This window comes from Falco punctatus (genome assembly GCF_963210335.1).
Source record: "Falco punctatus genome assembly, chromosome: 9".
NCBI lineage: Eukaryota > Metazoa > Chordata > Aves > Falconiformes > Falconidae > Falco > Falco punctatus.
Window position 1 is genome coordinate 31,702,031 of NC_137589.1, and position 27,881 is coordinate 31,729,911.

Genomic DNA, 27,881 nt, shown 5'->3' on the forward strand with positions numbered 1-27,881 from the left:
AGCTGTAGGAAGGACCTGGGCAGGCATGAGTGCATGTGAACCTCGTGAAGTTCAACAAGGCCAAGTGCAAGGTTCTGCACATGGGTCAGAACAATCCCAAGCATGAATACAGGCTGGGTGGAGAATGGATTGAGAGCAGCCCTGAGGAGAAGGACTTGGGGATTTTGGTGGACAAGAAGCTCAACATGACCCAGCAATGTACACTTGCAGCCCAGAAAGCCAACTGTATTCTAGGCTACATCAAAAGAAGCATGGCCAGCAGGCTGAGGGAGGTGATTCTTCCCTGCCACTCCGCTTTCATGAAACCCCACCTGCAGTACTGTGTTCAGCTCTGGGGCCTCCAACTTAAGAAGGACGTGGACTTGTTGAAGCAAGTCCAGAGGAAGGCCACAAAGATGATCAGCGGGCTGGAGCGCTTCTATAAAGACAGGCTGAGAGTTGGGGTTGTTCAGCCTGGAGAAGAGAAGGCTCCAGAGAGACCTTATAGCAGCCTTCCAGTACCTAAATGGGGCCTACAAGAAAGTTGGAGAGGGACTTCATACAGGGGCATGTAGGGATAGGACAAGGGGTAATGCCTTTAAATTAAAAGAGGGTAGATTTAGATTTGATATTAGGAAGAAATTCTTTACTGTGAGGGTGGTGAGGCACTGGCACAGGCTGCCCAGAGAAGCTGTGGGTGTCCCATCCCTGGCAGTGTTGAAAGCCAGGCTGGATGGGGCTTTGGGCAACCTCGTCCAGTAGAAGGTGTCCCTGCCCATGGCAGTGGGGTTGAAACTAGATGACCTTTAAGATCCCTTCTAACCCAAACCATTCTGTGATTCTATAAATCTGAGCATACTTCCATGGAGAAGTTTTTTTTTCTCATGATATCTTGTTTGTTATTTTTTTAAACACACACACTTCTATTAATTTGAATTTTTCTGCAGTAACTAAATGTTTCACTGGGACCACACTAATCTGACAGGGCGTCTTTACATACTTCCTCAGATGTTCATGCATGCTCTGCTTTTATACAAAGGGGACTTCTTGTCTACCTGGCTGATTCTTTTATATTCTGCAGACTTGACATGGTAAGACGATTTGTATAGACATTGTGAGTGGGAGTTCAGAAAAGAACAGACATAATCTAAAAATTAGAAATCTAGTAGTAATTTATTAAGGAACTCAAGCGGAACTGCAGCATACAAAGAATGATAAACAGATGGGGAATAAGGAGGCAGTCAAGGTAGCTGAAGAGTGGAGTCTTTACAAGGCTTTAGAGATTGAAGAGGCAGCTGAATAAATATGTGAGGGTGTTCACTCGATGTCCTTTGCTGAAAAAGAAGGAAAGTTAGAAAAACACTTCATAGAAACATTTTTTTTTCTAAGGCAAGAGGATTTTCAAGAACATGTCTTTGTGGGTGAACAGCTTATTCCACAGAGAGCTCTGTGTTGAGTTTGTTTCTTAAGGAGTAGACATTTTAAGGGGGGGAAAACCAAACAACACTGAGATTTGGGGAAAAAGTATTCTAGTCTTTCAGTATGAGCCTGAGACAAATGAATTGTCATCAAAATATTCCTTGTTAGTTGAAAGAAAAGATTTCTTTAGAATTCTTAATTATTACAGACCTTGCTGTCATATAGATTCATTCCTGCCTCCCTCCCTCCACCTTCTTTTGTCAGTCTGTTTCCTGATGGGTTGTTTTGCACCTATGTCTGCACTCATTTTCTGAGCCAAACAGCAGTCTGGTAGTCTGGTAAGTCCTCCTGTGGATACATCTGTGTGGTTCTCCATTCAGCCGCCTTCCTGTTTCAGGCTAACCATGATCAGCAACTTTATGAGTAGCCATCAGTTCCTTTCCACCTTCTAGTACACGCCCTTAATAGACTGGTGTAACTGACCTTTATGCTATCAAATGGTAAATGAAGACTTTATCATAGTTAATAAAAAACTAAATTTCTCAGGATTTATAGATTTAGCTTTAGGAGTATTGTTCACAGTGATAATTCAGAATATGTGCATGGTGATGATAATGGGCAAATAGATGCAGAGTGACTTACGATGTTTCTGTGGTTTTAAAAATATGGAGCTGGGCTGTGGTTTGGACTGTGTATACATGCAAGGGAACATAAGGAGATAAGAACCTTATTTTACCTTTTTTAAAATCCAAGTTTGGATTTGAGCACAAAGAAATAATAGAGTTCCAAACTGTCATTGTATGGAGTTGTGTTCTTGACCAGATCTATGAATCTGTTTTTTCACCTGATCTTTTCCATGCATCCCCAGCTCCGCTCTGAAGGGTACATAAACTCTCCTCAGGCTTAAATGGATGTTTATGTGGCAGCTCCAGCTACTGAACTGTTCTGTTCCCTTGTCTTCTGTTTATGCCATCTCACAGCTTCCCTTTTTCAGTAATTACAAGGTGATGGCAAGGCTTTGTAGCGGGGTTGTAATTGCAAGTAAGCTGAGAAAGCAAGCAGTGACTATCCAAAGAACAAGCCTAAGTAAGTATTGGAGCTCTGCACATCTGTTAAAAGATTGCTAAACTGTGTTTATCAAAAGAGATAGCCACATCCATGTCATATTTTTATGCAAGCAATTTAAGATTTTCATTAGAAGAACCAAAATTCATTGTGTATATACATTGCACTCCCCTCCGTCCCAAGCACATGTTGGATGAACTATTGCCCTGCTGAAATCAGTGGGAATTTGGCTCTTAACTTCAGAAGGTCAAAATTTCAACCAGTGATCTGCTTTGTCACTTTGCTAGTGTGGCTTCCAGGCAGGAAAACTTCCCAAGGCTAGCCTTGACGGGGAAATGACTTTGAAGAGCTGTTCCATGACAGTACTCCTGTCCGCCCATTCCACTACCCTTTGCCTGCTCACTCATTTCAGTATGTAGAGCTCCGATCTTTGTGACAGCCCCTAGCTCATTCCCTTTTGGTAGTTTACAGAGCTGAAAGCAATAAAATGCACTTTTTGAATATATATGAAGAGCAATGATTTTTTTTTCCATTTGAAGTGCTTCCACTTCATTTCTATTTTAATTTGTATTCATAAACTCCAGAATATTCTGACATCATGTGTGGGGCTGGCACACTTGTTTTAGTATTTTATGTACTGGATACAGAGGTATGGAAAAGAAAGAAAACATTAGTGTGGTGAGCAGACTTCATACTGAAGACCCAACTTTTGTAACTGGGTGGAAAGATCATCTGCTACCATTTAGGCATGACAAATCTGTTCCTGCTTCTCCACTTCAAACCTTATAATTTCAGGTGGAATCATGTTGGAGAAGCAAGGAAGAAACAGAAAAGATAGTTGTTAGGCATGAGAGAGGAGCTGCTGTGATGGGTGCAAAAGATTCCAGCCTGAGGTCACCAATGATGAATCCAGCTCAGCTCAGATTTTTATCCTCTGTTCAGTGTCTTCCGTATGAGATGAACTTGTGGTCATAGTACATTCCCTTGAGGAGCTGTTTTGAAAGGTTTAACAAGCTGTGGGAGCCTTTCTATCAAATAACTGAATATCCCATAAGTGAAATTTTGCCCCTGCTAGAGAAGTTTTTAGTGGGACTTTAAATCTTTTTCTCAAAGGAATGTTATTTGCTACTTAATGTTATAGACAGGTTTTAGTGTCACTAGTCCTCTGTGTTTCCTTTTTGGTTTATACTGTATTTTTAATTTTCTAGTAGGACAGATTGATTAAGTCAATAGAGAAATCTGCCAGTAAGACAGCAGCTGCCATGAGTTTGGAGTCAGTGGGAGGCAAGAACTGTGACCCCTTGCCTTTTATGGATGTTTCTATCTCTGCAAGAGCTTTTGTTGTGCACCTTTGGTCTCAGTTGCTGAGCATTTAAGTTAGAACAGCCTGTGAGCTATGTAATCCTGCTTTTAGGACCTCTTTTTCCATGATTCAGTCAATATTCTGCCTTTATCTTGACTGTCCTGGGATGATATGATCCAAAATGGATCTGTGCTATGTATGAATGTATTAAGACCATATGAAAAATCGCTTACGGATGTGAGGTTCGTAGCCAGAATTTAGGCTGTAAGCCATGTGTTTTTCCACACACAGGTAAAATCGAAAACTACTGCTCAGAGGAAAGCTGATGCTGTTAGCTCTGAAACTTTTAGGGACTGTCACAGGTGTGGTTGTCCCAAGCAATCTTTACTCTTTGTCTGATCTGCACAGTTTTTCTAGGAAGTCATTGTTTTGTGCAATACCTGGCCCAGAGGCTATAGTGAAATCTGGGAGTTCAGTTGTCTTTTCCAGTGGGCCCAGTGGATGCAGGAGCCTGCAGGATTCGAACAGGCTGTGGAGGGATTGGAGGCACGTCAGAACTGGCTGTGAGTTACACAGCTGCTTCCCTCCCTTAGGTCAACATGTACCAGAACCAGATATTAGCTTTGATCCTGACCCTGTGCATTTACAGCCATAATGGGGTTTATGAGATGGCCATGAAATATTTCTGAATTTCCTATCTAAAAAAGCTGAAACAAACACCCCCAAAACCACACCCAGTTAAATATAGGAGCATGATTGGGTTGTTGTTTTTTGTTGTTGTTGTTGCTTGTTTCTTTTTTGGTTTTTGTTTTGTTATGTTTTGTTGGTTTTTTTTTTCCACTTTAGAATCTCACTCCTACCTTCAATATATCTAGGAATTGGGTTTAGTTTTGGGCTAGGAACATCTCCAAAAGGTACTAGTATCTTCTTCACCCATAGTGAACACAGTGGAGACCTTTCTTGAAAGAAAATTACTTAGGGCCAACAGACCTGATATATATGCAGAATGTTACAGAGATTTAATCTGAGGTGTAGTTTCATTTCAGTTTAGTGAAATCACTGCAGTGGGCTTTAGCTCTGTTTAAATTAGCCTTGTTTTGTGTTACTTTTAGTCAGCTGGGGACAAGTATGAAGTAAGATCCAAGAAAGTGAAGTAACAGACACTTCTACAGTTCAACTACAGTGGTTTAAAGCATGGTTTAAATTAAAACAATCCAGCTGCTGCCTCTAGACAATACCAGCAATGCTGGAATCTCTTGTCTGTTTTCCCCTCCTTCATTTCATAGCTGTCATTGACAGTAATCCTAGAAGGGACTTTCCTCATCATCTACTTCACTCCCCTGTGTATACAGGCCCTATCTCTGTGTTGACTGACATTAGACAAAATCTGTCAGTCCTCAATGTGGGATTCAAAGTGCATGAATTCAGCCATCCTGAAGTTACATGTTTAGCTGTAAGTAATCATCTAGGCTCCATCATCAGGGTACAGGCATGGATATTTGCAGAAGATGATTCATGTCACCTGTCTCAGTTATCTTTGGAAGGGATGTGTTGGTCTCTTTCTTTCTCTGACTATACAGGAAGCCTGGAAAACTAACTTAGACTAGACTTGCAGCATCTCAGTGACTAGGTTCTGTTTCTTTGGAACGTATTGGAGACCCACTTCAACTACTGTCCTGTTCTGGAGTGTTTCTGATGCTCCCATATGCATGTGGAAATTACTTTCCAGTTAGCATCTAGCCTACCATCAGTGTAGTGCCCCCATCTTACTGCCTCTGATGGAAGTACTTGGACAGCACCCATTCAACAAAAGGCTGTGCAAAGCCTTGGCTACTTCAGTGACACATAATGCCCAACCGTGCATTGCATTAGATGATTCCTGTATGGTCTGTTGGTATATGCATGTTTGGCACTCTGCCCTCTCCAGATCTATAAACCCAAGATGGGGGAATAACATCTCTTTACAGGTGTATATGTTCAGCTATTCTAAGCATTGCTTGTGTATAATTACCTGGTGCTGATTTGAGTCTGACCACTTTGGTGACTGACAGAAAAAAGGTACGCTTTTTTGGTAAAGTTAGAAGTTTGTGTCCATGCTAATGACATGGAACTAAGAAGTGGGATGGAAGGTAATAAAAATCACTCTTATCAGCCCAGTTTCCTAATCCAACCTTCTCTGTTGCAGGGCGATCTCCAAAGGACAAATATTCAGCTTGATTTTGGAGATGGCATTGCAGTATCCTATGCTAATTTCAGCCCTGTTGAAGATGGCATCCGGCACGTGTATAAGAGTGCTGGAATCTTTCAGGTGACAGCATATGCAGAGAACAGCCTGGGCTCTGACACTGCTGTCCTTTTCCTGCATGTGGTCTGTAAGTACTTCCAGCTACTAGATTCCTTGGGTGAAAAAAAAAAATGACCTCACTGAAGAGCCTGCAACTTCATGCAAACCCACCTACATATGCAGCTCAGGCTCTTCCAAAGGCTTGGACTTTAAGATATTCTTCTACCTTGTTAAGTAAACTTCACTGCGTGAAGAGGAAGGGAAGTTTCTTTTAACGCAAGTATATTTGCAGTCCTCACAGATATGGATAAAAGTCTGAAAATGTTTCTTGGGCTTTTTGAAAGGGGCAGACACTAAACAGCATATGAAACAAACTCCAAATGTGTGTTTTCAACACGCTTTTAATACCAGTTTTAGATTAATCTACTAAGTTTTGAGTCAGTTACTCAGGATTTGGGAGTTTACATTGCTTATTAAATAAAAGCATTATGCTGAGCATACTTCCTGGGATATGAATGTACTGAGGGCTGATGTGCTACATTTCGTATTTCATGTGTTTGACATGCATTCCTGACTTTTCCCTCCTGTTTGGTGAACAAGTGCAATTTCTCTCCACTTGGCACATGAGAGCCCCCAGCTGACTTTCTCAAAGCCACAGGTGAGAGCAGAGTGTGTGGAACACAGGATGAGACCAGGAAGAATGAAGTTCTTTGTCCTGCTTTCAGTCTACTAGGTGTCCTGGGCAGAGAATTCCATCTGTGTTCAGATTTACACCATCAGTGTCTGTCTTCCCCCTTAGCCTGTCATAATGTCTTCTAGCCTGTCTGTCTTTTACTTGAGCTTTTTGGCTGGAAGGGAGCAAGTCAGAAATTTCCAAAACTCAAGAACTTTTTTCTTCTTTTTAATTTCAAGCCCTGTGTGTGAACGAATAAATGTTCCTTGAAGCTTTTATTGTACTCATAATTCCCTCAAAGTCAATCATGGCTACATTTAACAACCTGTTATTAGAACATTAACTCTTTTTTCCTTCACCTTGGGCCATTAGCTGACAAAAGTGATGGTTACCTGGTAATAACAACCAGCTTTGTATGGATTATCTGATTTTTCTCGTAGGAACTTCTTTTTCATGGTGAGAATTTTAGAATAGAATGCTATGAGAGGCAGTTGCGTTGCCTGGTTGTGCTACTCTACCCTCTTCTTCCTCAGCCCCTCAGATCTCTCCTTTGACTTTTATCTCTAGGGAAATATTTTGCAAACATCTACATTCATGCAAACACCGAAATAGGTGGTACCTCAGTACTAGAATTCTAATATATTTGGATGTACTAGTCAATATAGGAGGTTTGATCTTGAAGCTCAACTGTACAGACCAAAATGCCTGCTATATAAATCACCCTTATTATACAGTCTGTCTGGTGCTAGAATGCGGTGCGGGGGAAGAAGCTCCTTGGCCTCAAGCAACAGTAGTTTTCTACCCTGGAGCTTTATGAGTGGTTGTTCAGCTTTTCACCTTTCTGGAATCTGCTGTCAAGCTGCTCATCTCTTCATTTAAAGAAAGTGAAAATATTACTGTTTTTCCTGTTACATGCACTGTCACAAAATATTTGGGGGATCCTGCTATTTTTGGAACTCAGAGTAATTACTATGGGCAGAATTCAGGAGTGACTTGCTGGTAAAGACCCCCTGGGAAAAGGGGAAAAAGAAGAATAGGTTTTAAGGAGCCAAAAGTAAGAATAGTGCCCCATTGTGCTTGGAGCTGTATGTTCCATCAGTGAAAGATCAGTTCTTGCTCTTCAAAATCCTTGTCATCTAAGTAGGTGGAGAAATGATCAATGTCCCCCTATCATGCTTGAAGAGCTGAGAGTTAACACAAAGAGATCATCTTGGTTAAGATCAACAAATTTCCTGCTTCCCAGAATTAGTGCCTTAGGAAAAAAAAAAAATCACTTCTTTCTTATTTCATCCTGTCCTTCTCACAGTGACAGTCTATCAGTTTGCTGTGTTTTAAAAGGTACCATCCTGAAGGACTCGGTAACGCTGCCCAATGTGAAACAGTTACCACTGAAATTCCATACCCGTAAACCCAAAAACTTAAACAATAAGGAAAGCAATGGAGATGGTAAAAGCTTTAAACAAACTAGCAACCAAAACCTCAGTATTTTTTCTGGAGAGGAACTGGCGGCTTAATTCTGGACTTCACGGACAGGACTCATTCTGGACATTTGCATTTATTTGACACAACTTTGCATTGATACTTTTTCATTTTGTAAGTCAGAAAGAAGTTCTTCTGGCAGTTAAATACTTTGATATGCCAATCTATGCATCATTCAAGTAGTTCCTGACTTTTGCTAGTGGTAACTGACTCCCCAAAGACTTCTTAATGTGAGGCCAAAGTCAAAAAGATACCAAGGACTTCCAAAATCATGAATCTTTCTTTTGGAGACCTTCTAAAAAACTGGCAGAGTGTAATTAACCACGTCATAAACGCTGAGTATATGATCAGATTTAAGCCATCTTGGCTAAAATTATTTTCCCACAAATCTTAGTAGCTCATTGGATATATTTTCAAGGAAACACCTTCTTTCTTTCTTGTGTCCTGTCCTTCAGGCTTTCAGTAGCAACTTGCCCTATACAGCGCAAAGCCAGTTCATTGTGGTCCCTCAAACTGGGTTAAAAAATTTCTTCTAAACACAGTGTGGACCCTGTCTGAAATTAGCACAGTGGAAAACATGCATTTCTGGCTCCTCTAGAATTAAGAGTGAGGAAAAAAAATATATGATTTTATGTTTATTAATCTGGTATCTTTTTCTGTTGCTTATTGACTGCTGAAATTCTCTTGTATTGCTATAACAGAGTCTCACTGCTGGCATAAGACATTTGATTTATTTAAAGGAAAGATCCTTAATGTTCATAGTTGCACGAGAAGGATTTAACTCAAAGCCTCTAATAACGAAGCATCTCTTCACACAGGTCCAGTGGAGCATGTCCATCTGAGTGTCCCCTTTGTCGCCATCAGAAATAAGGATGTCAACATAACTGCAGTAGTTTGGCCCAGCCAGGCAGGCACACTTACCTACTTCTGGTGGTTTGGTAACAGCACAAAGGTACAGCTGCCCTTTGGTTCGTTTTTACTTCCTAAGCTTGTTGCACCAGACTGGGAACTTTCTCAGCCCTAATAAAAACAACTTGGTTTGCTTGTTTTGTGTTTTAGTTTTTTCCTTGTCTGAAAAGGGTTGTCATTATCTGTACTTCAACATTTGTGTATTTATTTCCTCCTGTCTCCTGTTGTTCTTAGGAGTCATTACTTTTTTACATCTGGCTGTTATCAGCCCAACTGAGCGTTGGAGACCACTGGTTTTACTAGCATTCACTTACAACTTAACTGAATTATATACCACTATATATGGGATAATACTGGCTTTCAACACAGTGTCTAAAAACTGCTGGTGTTCAAATAACCATGGGGGTTTCCATTATGTACCAGTATGCAGTATATAATGGTGGATTGCAACACAATACTTTAAAGCTGTTGGTGTTCAAAAAACCAGTTGTATCTAGAATTTCAATCTACACTCTCAGTGAATTGTTTGTGTCTGTCTGTAACTATTGTTCTTGGTCTTGGATATATTAGAGATGGATATAGAGATGGTCTTGGATATATTAGAGATGGAGATGAGACTTCTTTGCAGTGAATTTTCAAATGATTGCCAAAAATTTATTATAAAGAGATTTGTTGTCTATAATTAAAGTAAGTGAAACTACAAGTTGCAGTCATGACAAGTTGCAGCCATGCTTTCAAATGGAGAGAGCAGGATTGCTTATTAGCTACAGTTTTTATTATAGACTTTAGGAATGAGATAGCTGACACACGGGCACTATCTGCCATTATTACAGTTGTGAAATGTGCAGCTGCTAATTTTGCAATGTAGTATCTGCTGCTATTTACAAAAGCAGTTTAAGTCACGTCATTGTCTACATTATTGAGCTGCAATTGAACATGTGCACTGAAATGAGGTCACAGCAGAAAAAAAATGGGATTTTACTTAAATATGGAACTTGAGTTCAAAAATAGCAGGCACACAAGTATTTTCTCTTTGACAAAGCTGCTTGCATTTTAACCTCTTACCCCTGCTACCAACAGTAGCAGGAGAAAAAAAATAATCAGTAAATGCTGTGTCTACTGAGATTTTACATTCAGTTAGGAAGCTCGCTGTAAGAAGTCACCTATTTTTGTGAAAGTGTAATTGAGGCACTGGAAGAGCTGAGGAACAAAAGCCACTTACTATAACTTTGGCAAGTTTCTGTGCACTAGCTGAGCTATGGCAACCACCCACACATTCACATCTAGTCCGTGACTACTACCAGGTAATTCCACATAGTTTGTACTGCAATGAGAGGGATGCAAAATCACATTACAGTTCAGATATTTTTGGCTCAGTGGTCACACATGGACAGCCATTGAAGTACATCTGAGACAATTTAGGTACTGGTAACTTGATCATCTGCTTAAGCCCTCCAGTGTACCCAGGTGTCAGTTTTCCTGCTGTTGTTTTTTGTCCTTAATATAGGGGTTGGTTGTGAATAGGCCTTAAAAAAGATTTTTTGAAACGGAATGTAGTCTAGAAATGGTAGAGCAAAGCAGTGGTGTTTGCTGAAGATTTCCATGTAGCCCTCATGGTGCTTGCCTCTGGGTTGTAAATATCATGTTATCTGTTTTAACTTCTAGTTTAAGTTTCAGACCCATAAGCAAAAGATTACAAGCAGATATGGATGTGTTTGGGATGGATGCTTTGGACATAACTGCAGATAGAGTAGCTGATGCTTATGATACCTTGATGACTGTACCTGTTGCTGAAATATATTGAGGTATGGATTAGTAAAGATGGTGCCACTTACCTGTGGCCAAATCAAAGACCCAGAGCACCTTTCATTCTTTGCAAAACATTATCTCTAACTACCTCATGAAATGTGCTTCAACTTCAACTGACAGAAGTATCACAAAGGATATAGATATAACAGCAGCAGCCACCTTCTTTTTTTTTCAGGACAACAATCTACATCACATTAAAATTTCTTCTGGGATGTTTAATGTACATGTCAGATCCTTCTCTGTGCCCACTCATGGGCAAACTGTGGTGCCCTAAGTACAAGTGGAAGATGGGGAACACTGATTTGTGTGTGAATTAAAGGATGAGGTTTGTAATACTGTGTATAGTGACTGCTATTATTAGGTGATATATTCTAGTTCCATGCTGAGGGATTGCAGCTTCTTTTTCTGTTCAGTCCGTAGGCATCCCAGGCAGAACCAGATGTGTCACTGTGCAGTCTCACTAAGGTACTCTGTGCTGCTGCACAGGCGAATGTTATCTTAGACTCAAATGACCTGGCTAAGGTTCTGCTGCTGCCTTCCCCACCCTGCTGGAACCATTGCACTGAATTTTTGGTGTGCTAATTTTTGCAGTATGCCCAAAGGCCAATTTGCTTGGATTAACACAGGTCCAGTTTAATAAATGTGTCCAGCTGTCTAATAGGTTTGAGCAAATGAACCTTAAACTACTTGATTTAATTTACAGTTAGTTTCCAAATCTTGGTGCTTGAATTAAAATTAAGGAGTTGGCTGAATATTAAAACTCCATGATGGAGGTGAAATCATCCATGATAATGGAATGTCCAGCATACACACATACAAAAAGGGAAAGTTGTAATTTTAAAGGCCAGATTGGTTCCTCTTATCTGCCTTTGCACAGAATCACAACCTGTAACCTCTGGGAAGATTGCTAATATCACTGCAGTTTGATAGAGGCCGTGCTGCTTGTCCAGGATGTGTGTATATCTAAATACATGTTAGCTAGGCCTCCAGGGCTAGCACAAGCTGGCACCCCTGCTCACTTGGTCTGAGAGTCCCTTTTTTTCATGACTACTGCCTTTTCAGCTCATGGATGAGGGATTCGAAGGAAGGTGGCATTCTGCGGGGAAGGAAATGTGTTTCCTAGTCTGGCCAATGCCACTGGAAATTTTGATTTAGTTATGAAAATGGCATATATGGCCACTGCTATGAAATGCAGGCAGGTTGGCAGTCTGATGGGATGAAGCATGAGCGCTAAGAAGGTGAATGTTAAGAGATTTTCCTCTGGAAACAAACAGGCAGTGTAGTGAAGGGACAACACCAATGGTATGATGGCTTTATCTGTGTACTTTTGCAATGGAAGCTAGTATCACTATTTTCATTTTAATGGTTTAATGGTCTAAACCAAGAGATTTGTCTGCAGGCCAGCTATCCGATCAATGGCATTGGGAGGGCTAGACTTCTGATTTTCACCAGGTGCCCACCAAAGCTGCTATATCACTCCCCTCCTCAAACAGGCAGGGGAGAGAAAACGTAACGAAAGGCTCAGAGGTCGAGATAAGGACAGGGAGATCGCTCAGCAATCGCTATCAAGGGCAAAACAGACTCCACTTGAGGAAAACAGTTTAATTTACTAACAATAAAATCAGAGTAGGATAATAAGAAATAAAACCAAAACTTAAAACACCTTCCTCCTACTCCTTTCTTCTTCCCGGGCCCAACTTCACTCCCCATGTCTCTGCCCCCTCCCCACAGACCGCAGGGGATGGGGCTGGGGCTGGGTCAGTCCCTCACAGCTGTCCCTGCCGCTCCTGCCCCCTCAGGGGGCTCCTCACCCTCTGCCCTGCCCCGGTGTGGGTCCCCCATCTGCTCCACCATGGACCTCCACGGGCAGAGGGCACAGCCTGCCTCACCGTGGGCTCCACCATGGGCTGCTGGGGAACCCGTGCTCTGGCACCTGGAGCCCCTCCGGCCTCCTGCACCGACCTGCAGAGCTGTTCTCTCACATAGACTCTTGTCTTGTCTCTGGCTGCAGTTGCTGTTCTACAGGGTTTTTTTCCCCATTCTTAAATGCATTATTCCAGAGCTGCTGCCACCCACCGTCGCTGATGGCCTTGGCCAGCAGTAGGTCCGTCTTGCAGCCAGATCGTATTGGCTCTGGATGATGTGGGTGAAGCTTCTGGCATCTTCTCACAGGAGCCACCCCTGCAGCCCCCCTGCTACCTGAACCTTGCCGTGCAAACCTGATACATCAATCAATATACAAATAGCTTTTCCTGAACATCGTGCACTTTTCTCATCTGGATGTGTATCAATGTGAGAATTTCTTGTGTGAAGAGGACACCTGTAGTACTATCAAGATAATTTTTGTTTGAGAAGGTGCAGATAGTCAGCCTTCTCTGCCAGAGTTCTGAGCTGGCTAAATTCAGGTGAACTTTCTTCTGGAAACCATTCAGCCACATTCAGACAGCATTGTCTGCAGGTATTATGCCATGCTTTCAGCCTTGTTAGCATGGTTTGCCAGCTTATGGCTGGAGCCGGCTTACAGGCTCAAAGCATGGACAGGGCGATGCTGGGTGCCCTGCCTCTGACCTGAGCAGAGTTGCTGTGGGATAGATGGATTTGTGCTCATAAGAGCAAGGGCTGGCCCTGAATCTGAACAATATGGATTGTTTGAAGAAGCATCTGTGTGTTTGGATTATGTTCAATGCTGGTTTGAGCTGGATCCTGTGTTTTGTATAACTGATACAGCAACTGTGCTGAGTGTGCATGCGTGTGTGTGCGTGTATTCTGCAGTTGCTAACTGTGCTCTGCTGAGGTATTCATAGCATAAAGTGTTGCAGTTCAGTGGAAGAGCATTTCAGCAAGCATTTACTGAAGTGAGAGAAACCTTTGCCTGTGGGACAGTTCTCAATGGATGGGAACGTTGAGGCCTTAGCAGGACATGCACGCTCAGAGCACCATTCCTGTGTCAGGGAGGGAGGATATCATGGCCTGGTGGATTAGTCAGGTGCATGTTGTGATTGTGAGTTAATCTCACCCTGATTTTAATATCGCCAACTGTGTTTACCTTTTGCAGCCCCTCATCACCTTGGAGAGCAGCATCTCATACGTCTTTGCTGTGGAGGGGATGAACACTGTCACTGTGCAAGTTGCTGCCGGCAACACCCTCATCCAAGATACCAAGGAGATCGCAGTGCATGGTACCCTCAGCCTTTTATAATCAGATCTCAAGGGGGTATCTAGAGGTGAAGAACAGGTAGTTGCTGCTGAACCAAAATAAACTCTGTGAACTCTGTAGTGCCTGGAGGAATTTTTGAAGACAAATTGTAAACAAAGTAGCTCAGATATGTCATGATCACAAAATACAGAAATTAATTGGATGGGGCAGCTAGCCAAATTTTTAAGCTCAGCACTGTAGTAAAGTGTCTGGAGTCTTCTCTGCCAACTGGTCTGTCTGTACACCCTGACTGGGAACTCCCAAAAGAACTGTAGCCAGTCTGCCTTCCCTCTGCTTCCTAGCTATGGAAAGAAGTAGTCATAGTGCATCATTAAGGTGGCCTGAGTGCTGCTGATGTTTCTCTTTATCCAGTGACTGTATAAACAACAGGGGTCTGGAAAACAGGGAGCAGAAATGACTCTGTTGTTGGTATCTCTTCCCATCTTCCATGCCACAGCTGGAGGTCTGAGTATGTCTACTGGACTTTAGTGTGAATAAAGCTTGGTATGTTCTTGCCATATCTGCACATCATGGGCTGCAAAAAGCGCCCTTTGGCAGACCACAGGGCTTACCCTTCTGGGGGCTTGATAAAGCCTGAGTGGAAGAGCTCTCAGCAGTTTTGGCCAGGACTTTGAGATTTCTCCAGAGAATAATTTCTATCCTGGGCTAGTCTTCATTTTCTTTATCCAGTTATTGGCATCCAGCATTTAAGGGCAAGCTTTTCTTTGGATAGCAAGTTTTATTAAGAGACCTGGGCTTCAAATAACTCAGATTGCACTGTGTAGTTTAACTATGTGTGTCTTGTTTCAGTAATTAAATATAAATAAATGTCCTGCTGGTGACTGGAAAGCTGTATGCTCAGATTTAACAACCAGCTAAATAGATATTTATTGATTGCCTGGCTGTGAAATGCAATGGGTTTAATAATTTGTTGATATCATTTAGTAATACTGAAACTAGCTATTAGCAAATGTAAGTAACCCTCTACTCGATCATTTTGAGCATTGCAAAAAGCAGTGTTTATTTCTGGGAAACATGCATCTTTCCATTTGTTTTTGGAATAAACCTGAATCAAGCATATCTGGGAGAGGTCCCCGCAGATGATCTTGATCTTTGGTCCTGGTAGGTCCCACAGAGCACTCCTCACTCTCTGTTTCTAACCACTGTAAAAAATGTTGCCATTCTATTTAGAAGATCCAGCTCTTTGGGCTTTATCACAAAGAGAGAGTGATCCAGTTGGAATGTCCAAGTAGTCCTATGCAGCTCCATGCTGCAGACTGACATGGTCTAAGGAAGGAGTCCTGCCAGACTGTCTGGTGATCAGTTCAAGTCTGAGTATGTAAATGAGTGACACCTTTGGTAAACATGCACTTTGCTATATTTGTGTCCTGTGTTATTATGTTTCTAGGCAGGAAAGCATGGCTTTCTGGTGTTAGCAGTGGAGGAGACTTATGCGGCTTTTCTCAAATTGTGATTAACAGACCAGAATATACTCAAAAAATAAATTGGACATGGTATTGAGCTTTCAAAAGTGAAAGGCTTTATATATCAGGATCTGGGTTAAGCCCTCAGAACTTGGGAGAGTTTCCCCACTCTCTTTGATGCTTCTTCTATTTAAAAATATACTGCACCATCTAAAAGGAAAGAACAGATCTTGCAAAAGATGCAACATAAATGCTGTGCTGGCACATCCCTGCTATTCTGTGGATTTCCCCACATATTCTTGTGGTGTATCTTGATCTAAAACTGGTACCTTCTTGCAAATGATTAATGGTACTGATTTGAAGTCTCTGAAGGTCAGGTGCTTCAAAGTAAGGCACAGCACATCTCTAAAACCAGAGAGCCATCTACCCTGAGAACTTATATTTGAGTGTGATTTCCATCCTGGATTTGTGCCTCCCACTGGCCCAAATTTATTGTGCACAGTTGTCGTAAGGATTCCAACCTTGGTCTCTGGTGACACCATAGGGGAGATTTGGAATTGGAGAAAAATATAAAATGTTCTGTATTTTAAGTCTAGGAAGTTTTTCTTCCTCCCTGCAATCAGTCAATTAGGAAGTAATTTCAAAGTGTTTCATGAATAGCCATGGCTTGATTAGCCAGTCATTAACACCACTGGGTTCTGATTTGTTGGGGTATTAACCACTCACAGTTTCCCTCCAGGAGAGCAAACAGATAATACCTGCTTTTGAAAACATTACTTACAGTAGGTGTTTGTTCTGCAAAGCACAATGCATGCAATTGCACAGACCTTCCAAATTTCAGCCAGATGCTGCTTTATTTACTGGTCAACTTCCTTGTAAGCAGGGTCTGATGAAGCTGAGTGGCAAAATTACAAAGCCTATAGGCATCATAAAGGGAAGGTATCCTCTCCCCTCTCTCATTCTTGCTTCCATTTCTTTTAGGAAAAAACACAATTTGGTATTAGGGCAAAATGTCCTTTATTAAGAAATGTTACAAGAATTGTTTTGTTGAAAGCTTTCTGTCTTGCTTAGTGTTACCCAGCCCTTTTTCTTCCTTCAGACTTCCTTCTCTTGCTTTAAGGCAGTTTAATTACAGTCTTCCTGTTGTCTTCTGCAGCCTTGGCTGTACTCTGGATGCTGCATATTTAATCCTCTTATAAATACTGGTTTTCTATTCCAGAGTATTTCCAATCTCAGCTCTTGTCATTTTCTCCCAACTTGGACTACCATAACCCTGACATCCCTGAATGGAGGCAAGACATTGGCAAAGTCATCAAGAGAGCTTTAGCACAGGTGAGCATCCATTTCCTTATCTGTACTTATATTGACAATGCTGTTAAAACATGCACTTTTTCAACATGTTAGCTTGAAAGAATGAGACAAAACAGCAGTAATGAGGTTATCATTTTAAATTAGTAAAAAGTTTCTAAATATACTGGACCTTTTTACACAGGCAAACTATATTGGGAATTTTGTGGAAATATTATAATTACTTTTATGTTTCTATGGTGCTTTTTAGTTTTTAATATCCCTGAGGACTTTACAAATTCTTGATTGCAATAGTATCATTATTATTATTATTTTGCCAAATTGATATTACAGTGAATACTGTTTTCTACTCCAAACATTTGAGTAGTGTTACCATGTGTTGTTAAACAGCTGATCCACTTCATCCTAGAAGACACATGTTGTAGCACATTGGATGTACAATGAAGTTTTTTGTTACCTCTTCCTCATACTCAGTCAGGAGTTCAATGTGCAGATAGCTGTAGCAACTGGTGAATATTATAAAGCTCTACTCACCTTTCAACTGGGACAAAAAATGAGGATTAAGAGGGGAAAATAAATTTACCTTTAAAAGACAGGACAAAGAGAGACTTCTGTGGGTGGAAGATACTGAATCTTCCTTTGGGATTAATTAGAATATGTAAACTAGCACTCATTCTTGCACAAAAGGGGACAGAATAATTTATGATATCAAATAGCCAGGGACTTTGGTTTTGTGTGAAATCAGGAGATAGATCTGGGCAAGCTTTTGTGTTTTTTACATTCTGCCAAAAATGTATCGTGCTGGGTTTTTTTGCTTCAGCTACAGCTGTTCTTAGAAATGGAGGCTGATTATTTTTACCGGGAAAGTACATTCCTGCTCAGCTTTTCTCATCTGCAGCCCACTCAAAATTCACAGTTTATAAGAGTTTCCTTGATTGTTTTCCCATCCTGACAAAAGACTAAATTCATTTGTTTAAACTGTTGTTCCCTTTTACTGTATTCAGAATCAAGCCTGCTGAGAAAAAGAAATTAGTTGGGTTGTAACTGTGAACAGTTACAGACGACAGCAGAGATCATATAGAAGTGCTTGCTTGTATATCCTTTTGTGAATATTAGGTTGCAATTCATGGTCTGCACTTACATGACATATCACCAGGAATGGGCTGCCCCACTGATACATTTCAGCTAGGAATAAGGCCAAGGAGCTTGAAGTGGGGTAGGAGCAGGGAGCTACTGGAGTTAGCCTCATATAGCAGAGAGTTTGTGAGAGGCTTCCTGACCTACTGAGGATGCCCATCTTGGATTTGGGGAGACAGGGAAGTAGCCTCTGAAGCAACTGAAGACCTGACCTGTGAGTCAGGTATGGAATACGGACTCTTGGCTCAGCAAATTGAGCAGTTTCTAGCACAGCCCTCCTAATCAGCCCCAGTAGTAGAGTATCCCACTGGAGACATTAAGTTACTCATGTGTGGCAAATGTGGATCCCCATAACCTAATATTAGAAGGTGATTGCAGGCGATTTTCTTCGTATGTCCCTGTTAGTGGCACACTTACCAGTGATTGCTCTGAGCCAGACTCTCTGGATCTGACTTTTGGTCATTCTTTTGTAGAGATGACTATATGAAAAATTCAGATCTGGAGACATAGTAGGTTTGGACTATGGGTTGAGATCTTTGGGTCCAGAGGTGTTCATTCTACATTCAGTTCTAGAAATGGAGTAAATCGTTAGCATCTATTTCTGACCCACCACATAGGCAGAACAACTCATTAGCTCCATAACATACATACAGTGGAACTGGCAAGTAACAATTTAACAGGAGCAGAGTTTCCTGTAGTGAATGGAAACATCAGTAACAGAATAGCAGCTAGAGACTTCCTTTTTACTTTTCTTTTAGGTGACTGGTATCCCTGATGAACAGATCCTGGTAGCTGTATTTCCTGGGCTGCCTACTTCTGCTGAACTCTTCATACTGCCCCATAAAAACACAACAGAAAGGAGGAAAAGCAGTGAGGCTGATCTGGAGCAAGTAAGGAAAGAAGGATTCATGGAACATTCATTCCTATCATACCATTTGCAGATGGGTCCCTTAATTTGTGCAGCATTGGAAATGACTTACAATAAGTTTGATGGAATTGGATGCATCTGGGACTGTGGCAATGTAGTTTATGGCATTAAAGAAAATTATTTGCAGAGGAAAAATGCATCACAAAAATACCTCACTGAGATACATCACAGTCTACCAGCAGTGGTTCTTCCTAGATCAGTGGTGTGTCCTTATTACAGTAGTTATGGCCAAAGGAACCTTGAATATGTACTCCCTCTGCTCCCTGGAGGAATGCTAATAGACAGAGGCCAAAGCAGCAAGATAATATACTGAGGTTTACTAAAAATAAATCAGGCTTTTCAGCTCGTATATCACTGGAACAAGACCTTTTTTTTTTTTTCTGCAGCAGCGAATGGCATGTGCAAACTATATTTGGAAGTTACAATATCCATCCATTTAGATAAATAGGTAATTACAGTGATGAATAGCAACAGTGATATGCAGGCAAGGGAAGAGCTAGGAACAACAGCACTAGTCTGCTGAAGCTTTCATGGTAGAATTACCAAGTGATTAAATCAGCTCTATAAAGGCAAAGGAGTAAAGTACTGCTGGAAAGGCTTCTTAACTCTAGCTGATGTTCTCGTACGCAGCATTTTTACTGCATGCAGGCTATGTTTGAGCCCATCTCCAAGTAACTCTTGGAGGAGTAACTCTTCTGTGATCAAACATTAAGTAATTCAGAGAACTGCTGAATTCTGTGGAAGCACTGAGCAAAGTCAGTCCCCTCAGAGTAGTACATTTGTCCTAGGAAGCTAGCAAAGCTGGCCTCTTAAATTTATGGTGGTGAGTGTGCAGAAGAGATGCATTATGGTGGGAAGGTTTGGAAGGTGTTTTAGAGGGGGTTTCTCAGACTTGTTTCCACCCTGTTCAGCAGGATCTACCTGTATTAGGATTCCCTCTGAACAGGCTGTTGTGTCAATATTTCATATTTCAGTATTATACAGACATCTCAGATTAGGTTTCTAACTTGCTGACCATGAGGCCTGAAGCTCTAGCACTCTAATTTTATTTGATGGTCTCCTTACTTGCACTTTGGCACCTGTTGTTGCCTTCTGCTTGAAGAGCTCTGCCCTGGAGAGCAGGCCATCAGAACTACTTGGTAGCTGTGCCCTGACTATCAGAACTACTCTAAGAGGCATTAATGAACTCAGGTTCCAGTGTGACACACCAAGTATGTGCTCTGAGGCAACCAAATAACACATAGCTGAGTTATACTCATGACCCATGAGTAGACTCTAGTCCAAGGACCCTTTTCTAAATGAAGGAGAAATATGGCAAGTTCCCCATTAATCTTCAAAACTGGATGGTCTCGTCCCCAGCAGCCTGTTTAAATAGGAGCTACGTGACTAGGATTGTTCTGAATCAATGTAAGTAAAGAAGTGTTGCTAGGCTGGACTACCTAACTCAGTTCCATCATCCACCAATGAATGAAAGGCTAGCAAGTCAGTGATTTCTAAGTGCACTAGATTAAACTCGCGGGATATTGTGGAGGGTGAAAAGATCCTTAGTTCTTTTTCTCCCCTACCCCCTCCAAAAAAAAAGAAAAAAATTTGCTGACTTTATTGGTTTGCTTCCCAAGAGAGGTGTAATAACATACTTTGTGAGTCTCAAAAGTCCTGTAGGGAGACTTCCATGCAATTACACTCAGCTCCATCTAAAGCACATGTATGTGTTTCTCTCCACTATCTCAGTTTCTCGCTTCCCTTCTCTTCCTCAAGCTGGTAAGAGGTGTTAGTCACCATTTACAGGCTACATGCATTCCTGAATGTTCTCCAGAGCTTGCTGTCTTCTATATTTTAAGTACTGTATCTCTTATTATTTCATCAGGTAGTAGAAATCCTTTTTAATGCTCTCAACCAGAACCTGGTCCAGTTCGAACTGAAGCCTGGTGTTGAAGTTGTGGTGTATGTTACTCAGTTAACATTAGGTGAGTGTGGAGTAAAATGCATTGCTGTGGTTCTCTCAAGGCTTCAGGCAACTCCAGGAGAACCAATCTACATCAAAGCACTCACAGTTTGGTATGTGCTACTGGGATATGTAGGACTGATTGTATTGAGACATTGTAGTAGAAGCAGGACGTGTTAAAAACAGAATCCAGCAGTGTGCTTTTCATGCACCAGTTTGTACAAGTATTAAAAGTACATTTTAAGAGTTCCCTATGGCTTAATTAAACTAGTGCATTGATGTTTTTCAAGTGTGTTAGAAAATCAGGTGAATGGTGTTCCATTAAGCCCTCATTGGGCACCTGTGGAGTTCAGTGGGAGTATTACTAACTTTCATGGATATTGGATCAAATCCTTGTTTTGAAGGGCTTGTTAACATTATGACTAGCCAAGAAGCTTTACAGGGGCAAAGTACTCATGAAAAGAAGATCTAGGCCTCTTACAGGGAATAGGTGCCTGAATACTGACTTCTACAAATTAGAACTTACTTAAATTTCAATGCTACCTATCTCCATTTTCACACAGATTAATGAATAGTCACTTTAAGCTTCATCACCTCCTTTGCTTTAAATTACCCTAGTGTGAAGCTCTTGGCTACTGCTGAGACTTTTGGCCAGTCTAATACTTCAACCATTGCTGAGACAGTGATGATAAGAGAGGAGATGATGGATTAGTTTTTGGCCTTGCATTTTGTGACTGCCTTTGCAATTATCTGAAATGTGGGATCTTGTGCATGTGACATTGCTGATAGCCTCTCCAAAAGATTGGGATTCATGTTGCACAATAATACACTTCAGCTTCCTTTTACATGAGGCTCTCAGAGAGCCAAGACCCGGGCTAAACCAAGGCTTGTGACATATCCTACAGGTAATGCCTTTTTGCCTTCACTCTCTGACTGTTGTTTGGGGATGAGAACCAGATGTTCGTAGGAGTAGGCTAGAATGAATTAATTTGCAAAACTGGAAATGAGATTCAAATATCTGCAGTCTCCAGATTCAGAATCTGGGTTTGTTATACTAAGACACTGCAATGTGTGGATTTAGCTTACAGTCCTCAACCATTCTCACACCGCCCCCTTCCAGTGCCCCCAGTGGGGGTGCTGCATTTGTTTCATGACCATTCCCATAATATTTTGACTCCGTTTAAATGACAATCAGTTCTTTTCCGAGAAAGAGTCTGTAGAAGTAGTAGAAGCAGAATATTGACGGAATCAGACACTTAGGTGTGAAAATTTGGCATGGAACCAGAAGTGACTCTATTTGTATAGACTTTGTCCTGGTCTTCTGGGTGACAGAAAAAGAATAGAGAACACTCAAACAAACAAACAAACAAACAAACCCCAAACCCAAAAAACAAAACCCACCAAAATAAAAGCCAACTAACAAAAAAAAAAAAACACCACCCAAAAACCCCCAACCACTAACCACCCACAAAACCAAATATTTATGCAGAGTGAGAAACACTCAGCTGCTACTTAATAATCATTTGTGCATCATTAGAGACTTCTCATCAGACTCTTGATTTTCAGCACAGTGCTCAGGCCATTAAGATGGTCTGCTCTGATGAGCTGTGGGAATAGCTGCATAAACAAGGCATAGAATACACTTTATTTAGCCCACACAAAATGTCAAGGATAGATGAATCAAAACTCCAAGATGTTATAATGTAGTGTTCTTGGGTCCAGGGTTATGCTTTGGGCTCCTTCACATTATGAAAACTGACTCAGGTAAAAAGCCTCAAGGTCCGATACAAGGTTGAGCCTTGAGGCTTCTCACAGGGCTAGATTCCTGACACATGCGAGATAGATATACATCCTTGGAAGATGGGAGTCATGCTGTTCATGGATGCTCTGAGGTAGCTTCTCCAAAGGGGAATGGACATCATTAAGCCACACTTCATAAATTTCATTTCCACTGCAGTCCCTGGAAAAGCCTGAAAAGAAATAGCCCAGAGTGTTAACACAGGAGTGATCAGCCATTCAGCTAAGTGTGGCTGCTTGTGCCTTTTCACTAGGAGGTGTTAGATTGCACTGTTTTGAAAAACGAGCTTGGCTTTTAAAGGACAAGTGAGTCAATTTGTTTCCTACTGATTGGTCTTGCTGAAAACAGCATGCACCATGCAGGGGTGATAAAGCAGATGTGGCGAAGACAGAATTGAGCTTGACTCTCTGCTAGTTATGTTCTCCCTAATAATATCTTGCAAATGTAATGCTCTGTCTTTCCTCCTGCAGCACCTCTTGTTGATTCCAGCACGGGTCATAGCAGTTCGGCGATGCTGATGTTGTTGTCTGTAGTGTTTGTAGGCTTGGCTGTTTTTTTAATCTACAAATTCAAGAGGTAAGTTGGGAAACTTTGGAGACTGGAGGGGGAAGACACTGGGTGGTTTACAGGAAATCTAGGCAGAGCAGTGCCTGGCTTGCAGATGTAGAGTGAGTTATGCTGGCCTAATGCTTAGACCATTATCATTATAGTTCCCTAGTCCTCATCTATAGAAAGCAGACCATCTACTGCCCTTCCACCACAAACTCAGTGCTCTGAAAGCTCACAAAGAGCTCAGAAATCAAGCTGTGACCTGCTTCAGCGTTGTGTTTGAACCACAGACCAGAAATGGGAACCCTATGTGCTCAGAGTGCTGAACTACAGAATGCAGACTTAGTCAAAAAATCACAATGGATGTCTTCCTACAGTCTATATCCACCTGGCCAACTGCCTTAGTGCAGCAGTATCTCATTTGTATCTTGCAAAGTGTATAGTTTAGTCTTGCAGAGGAACAGGTGTGATTATATTAAGGGTAGGAAACTCAAAGCCAGAAAATTGTGTTAAGCATCAAAATGCCTTTGGGAATCTGTGCTGAGGTTTTGTTTGCCAGATGTTAATATAAACCTTTTGCTTCCAGGCAGCAGGCAAGACCTGTGCTGGCCCATGGCACTTTGATGCTGCAATCTGTGAAACAAAATATGGGATAAGAACGGCCTGTTTGCTGAGGGCCTGTCTTGTAAGAATTTTAGCCAGATGGAGCTCTTTAGAAGGAACTTTGCATTCAGTATGGTACTTACTGTGTTAAATGGCCTATGTGTCCAGATCCTGCCCAGTAACAAAATGTTGTATGGGAAGCGTAAGCTGAGCCTGACTTTAAAAATAAATAAATATTTCCAGACATGAGTAGTTCCTCCAATTTGGGAAGCTAGAGTTTTTCCTTTCCACTTTCCAACTCTGTTTCTTTGTGCAGCTTTTCTGCAGCCCAAGGTAAGACTAGTACTCTCTAACGATGTTAGTGGGATACAAACAGTATGAAAAATAGAATGGTAAGATAGGCATGTATCCTAGTCTCCGGGTTTAAAGCTCCCCTTTTTCCAAGACTTGCATTAACTATTATCAAATTCAGTGGGTGGCACTGCTTCTAGTGCTTGATCCTGTGCACATCAAGATGTGTTACCAAGCTTCCACTCACTAGAGTGGCCCAGGACAGTTTCCGGAGAACCCATATGTGTGAATCTGCTCAGGTGCAGATTTCCAGGCCTTCAGTGTGACTTGCTGGTTGCAGTCTAAAATCCTCTCTCTGATTCTGTGAGGTGGAATACAACTTCCCAGGTAGGGTGGGGAATGGGATATGGGACTTATTTAAGGCATTGACTTAATAATGTGCTGGGGAGGCAGGTGATGATTTCTCTCACTCCCAGATGTAGGATGAGGAGGGAAGAGATGTCTCTTTTGGAGATGTCAAGCTGTAGATACAACTCTTTTTAAGATATACTTTCATTTGTGTCTTGGTGAGATGATTTCTTAGATTTGGCCTAATGTCTTTGGCTCTGTGGTCAGCAGTTGGTTACCAGGAAGAAGAATCTGTATACTCCGGCTGCCACAGAGCAGTGAGGAGCTTGGTAATCAACTTTGCTTTGACAGGCTCCTGGTCATGTTATACTACTACGGCTCATAAAACTGACTGTTGTATTACTTCAGCATCCTGAGTCTTAAGCATAGCAGCCATCAGCCTTGTGTTGTACTTCAGAGCTGGGAAGACCCTACATTGTTAAAATCTGTCTGAAAATTGAAAGTATTACAAATTGGGAGTGAGGAAGAAGCTGGTTAAAGCATCATTTTTGCTTAGCCCAAAGCTCATCCCCTTGCTGTCGTCTCTTATTTACTCTGACCCAAAGAGGACAAACCCAGGTCAAACTGACAAAGTCTGGGATTAAATCAGTTACCCAGAGTGTCCTCAGCTGGATTTTTCAGAACAGAAAGCAACTTTTCAGCTCTAAAACCTCTGGCTCAGTGGATCAGATATGAGAGCATGCAACAATTCTTAATGGAAAAAGGAGGTGGAAAAAAAGCTTGCCTCTAGCTCTCAGTGATGCAGAGATCCATTAGCCGTATGTACTTTTCTGATTAATGGTGATCCCAGCCTGAATACAGAACTACTGCTTGCAGGAAAAGGTTGTGGGGAGAGCATGGGCCTGCGTGAATTTTTAATTTTACAGCTTTATAGAATCTGTGCCTTGCTGGTTTGCACACAGATTACTTCTTATGAGTCCATCAAGTTATAGACTCGGCAGGCATGTTAAACACTGGTAACCTGAGAGATGCCTGTTGAGGAGGTATGGGTGTAAAAGTAAGGAAGGGGGAAAAGGATGGAAATAAGTCTGTAAAAAGAGTGTTTCTTTCTTGGGAGATCAAGTGTATAGGTCAATACTGCATGTGTATGGGTGGTAAGTAATAGTGGGGCAGCGGGGCCATCAGTGTGTGTGTGCCCTGGGACAGGAGTGCAGGAGTGTGTGTGCATGTGTGCCCATGTGCTCAGAGATGTGCAGTGGGATGTTGTGGCCACCTGTGTCTGTCCTGGGAGGCACAGCAGGACTAGGTATGTGTAGATAGATGAGCATATGTACAGCCATCTCGCTTTCTTTTCCCCCTAACTCTCTGAAGTACCTGGAGGCTCTCTGCCTTCACAATTCTAAAGAGCTTCTCTCTCCTTTCCTCCCAAAGCTCAGAAGACTACCACTTCTCTACCATTGCATTGTTTGGAAGCAAAACTAAGTCTTCCAGTATCTCCAGGTGTGTTTTTGTGCCCACATCTCTACACACCTCCAGACATTTTCTGGGCACTTAAATCCTATAGGAATTCATTTGTCATCCAACGTATGCATTCCCTGTATAGTGCTTATGTCTTCTAGTGATCTGTAAGGCATGTCTGAAGGTTAGAAAGAGAGGGCAGGAGAAAGGGAGAAGGACATGAGGTTTGTTAATTCTGCTAAACATCCCAAATGTGTCCTGACTTGCTGCTGGTTAAGAACAGAATGCCAAATCAAACCAACGGCACAAGTTGTTTGAGGCCAGAATGTCACTGGAGTAAAATCGGCATAGATCTGTTGAATTTGTGAGAGCTGAGGCAATTTGCACTGCTTCCAATCTCTGACATACCCAACAGCAGACAGGTTAGCGTAAAGATATGACATTTTATATAGCTTCTTTTGAACACATCTTCTTTCTCTCTCCTCTGTGCTTTAAGAAACCGGAAAAAAAATTATCTGAATTTTTCGTATTTTAGCAGTGTGGACTGCATGGCACAGAGTCCTTTTAAGGGCATTAGAAAAAAACAGCCACTTGTCTTCCAACAGGCAACTATGCACAGATAATCCTTGTAACCCCCATGATGCTTAACATATTACCTTTCAGTTCTCTCATTTTAAACTAGCATTCCTCTAAAGATTACTATCTATCTGTCTGGGCCTATCTATCTGTCTAACTAACTGACTTTCAAGGATATCATTGTAACAGTCTAACTTCGCTTGGAAGAAGGAAGAAGAAATAATCCCTTCATTTTCTTGGCTCCCTGAGTAGCAAGGCAAAATAAGTCCCTGTGAACTCGCATGATCCGTAGCATGGCAAACTGTTTTTGCAATGAAATGGTAGCAAATAGACTTTGGGGGGGTGTTATGAGATCCAAGTCCTTTCTGTGCTCTGAGGCAAGACCTATTCTTTATAACTCTGATGTGGCAATTTCTACTGAGTCAGTGTGGGTCTGTCAATAGAAACAAGTCTAGCAATTTTTTTCTCAGTTGACGGTAGTGTTCAAATTGATTTTTACTTTTGGTTTCCAATGCACCACTGATCATATAATAAGTACTGAGAGAGCTGGCAAGTGCAGTTAATTGCACTTAGTTGATTACTGCTTTCTGAGCTGGGTGCAGTGTCCACTGTGTGCCTGACTTCTCATTTAAAAGGGCAAGACCAGAGATTTGGGCTTACAGCTGGAGGAGCCTTTGGGCACAGGATAGGAAGGCAGGTGGCCTGAGATTTGGGGTAGCTTTAGGCTGGTGTTGGAATTAGTGGATGCTAATGGCACTTTCAGAGCTGAACATCACTGTTGTGCTTTCACCATTCTGAGAGCTGATACTTTGCATCACTGCCAGTGCTGCATTTGTGGGGTTGGTCTCAGTTTAGTTGGTCCGATTAATCAATGACATGCCAAGGATCCCTGTGTTACAAAATATAACCTCTTGTTTTCATTTCCTGTGCAGGAAAATCCCTTGGATTAACATCTATGCCCAAGTTCAGCATGACAAGGAGCAGGAAATGATTGGCTCTGTCAGCCAAAGTGAAAATGCCCCCAAAATCACTCTGAGTGAGTTCACAGACCCTGAAGAGCTGATGGACAAGGAGCTGGACACGAGAGTGATGGGTGAGAGACAGCCCTCAGCTGGGGTTTGTTTCATGGTCTGGGTGAGGGTGTTGGTCACTGGGGTATCAGAAAAGGCAGTAACTGTGACCCAGGTACAAGCAGAGCATGAGGCCCTGAGATAGGGAGCAAATCTCTTTCTGCAACATAGTAACAGGTAGTTTTTCTTACTGTTTTTCAGCTTTTTTTTTTTTTTTTTTTTTTTGCTTTTTTTTTTTTTTTCACAGTATTACATGACCAGGGTAGGAACCTGGAAACAGCAATGCATAGATAGGAGTTTAGTAAGAGCTGTGGCTCACACCTATGCCGG

The 27,881-nt window shown here is 41.7% G+C and overlaps 1 protein-coding gene across 6 annotated transcripts in view; it reads left to right on the forward strand.

Annotated features, from left to right (window-relative positions):
* Positions 1-27,881, forward strand: part of SORCS3 (sortilin related VPS10 domain containing receptor 3) — a 312,444-nt gene that overhangs the window by 284,092 nt on the left and 471 nt on the right. For 3 of the 6 annotated variants that reach the window (XM_080403455.1, XM_080403457.1, XM_080403459.1), the window contains 8 exons: positions 5,952-6,138; positions 9,021-9,154; positions 13,976-14,099; positions 16,760-16,872; positions 18,744-18,875; positions 20,781-20,880; positions 23,127-23,232; positions 27,414-27,759. In XM_080403455.1, coding sequence (XP_080259581.1) covers positions 5,952-6,138; positions 9,021-9,154; positions 13,976-14,099; positions 16,760-16,872; positions 18,744-18,875; positions 20,781-20,880; positions 23,127-23,232; positions 27,414-27,696 — 1,179 coding nt within the window. In that variant the 3' untranslated portion in view covers positions 27,697-27,759. Of the gene's footprint in view, positions 1-5,951; positions 6,139-9,020; positions 9,155-13,975; positions 14,607-16,759; positions 16,873-18,743; positions 18,876-20,780; positions 20,881-23,126; positions 23,233-27,413; positions 27,760-27,881 lie in introns of those variants that run through there. The other 3 variants (XM_080403456.1, XM_080403458.1, XR_013930611.1) reach the window with 2 other exon arrangements.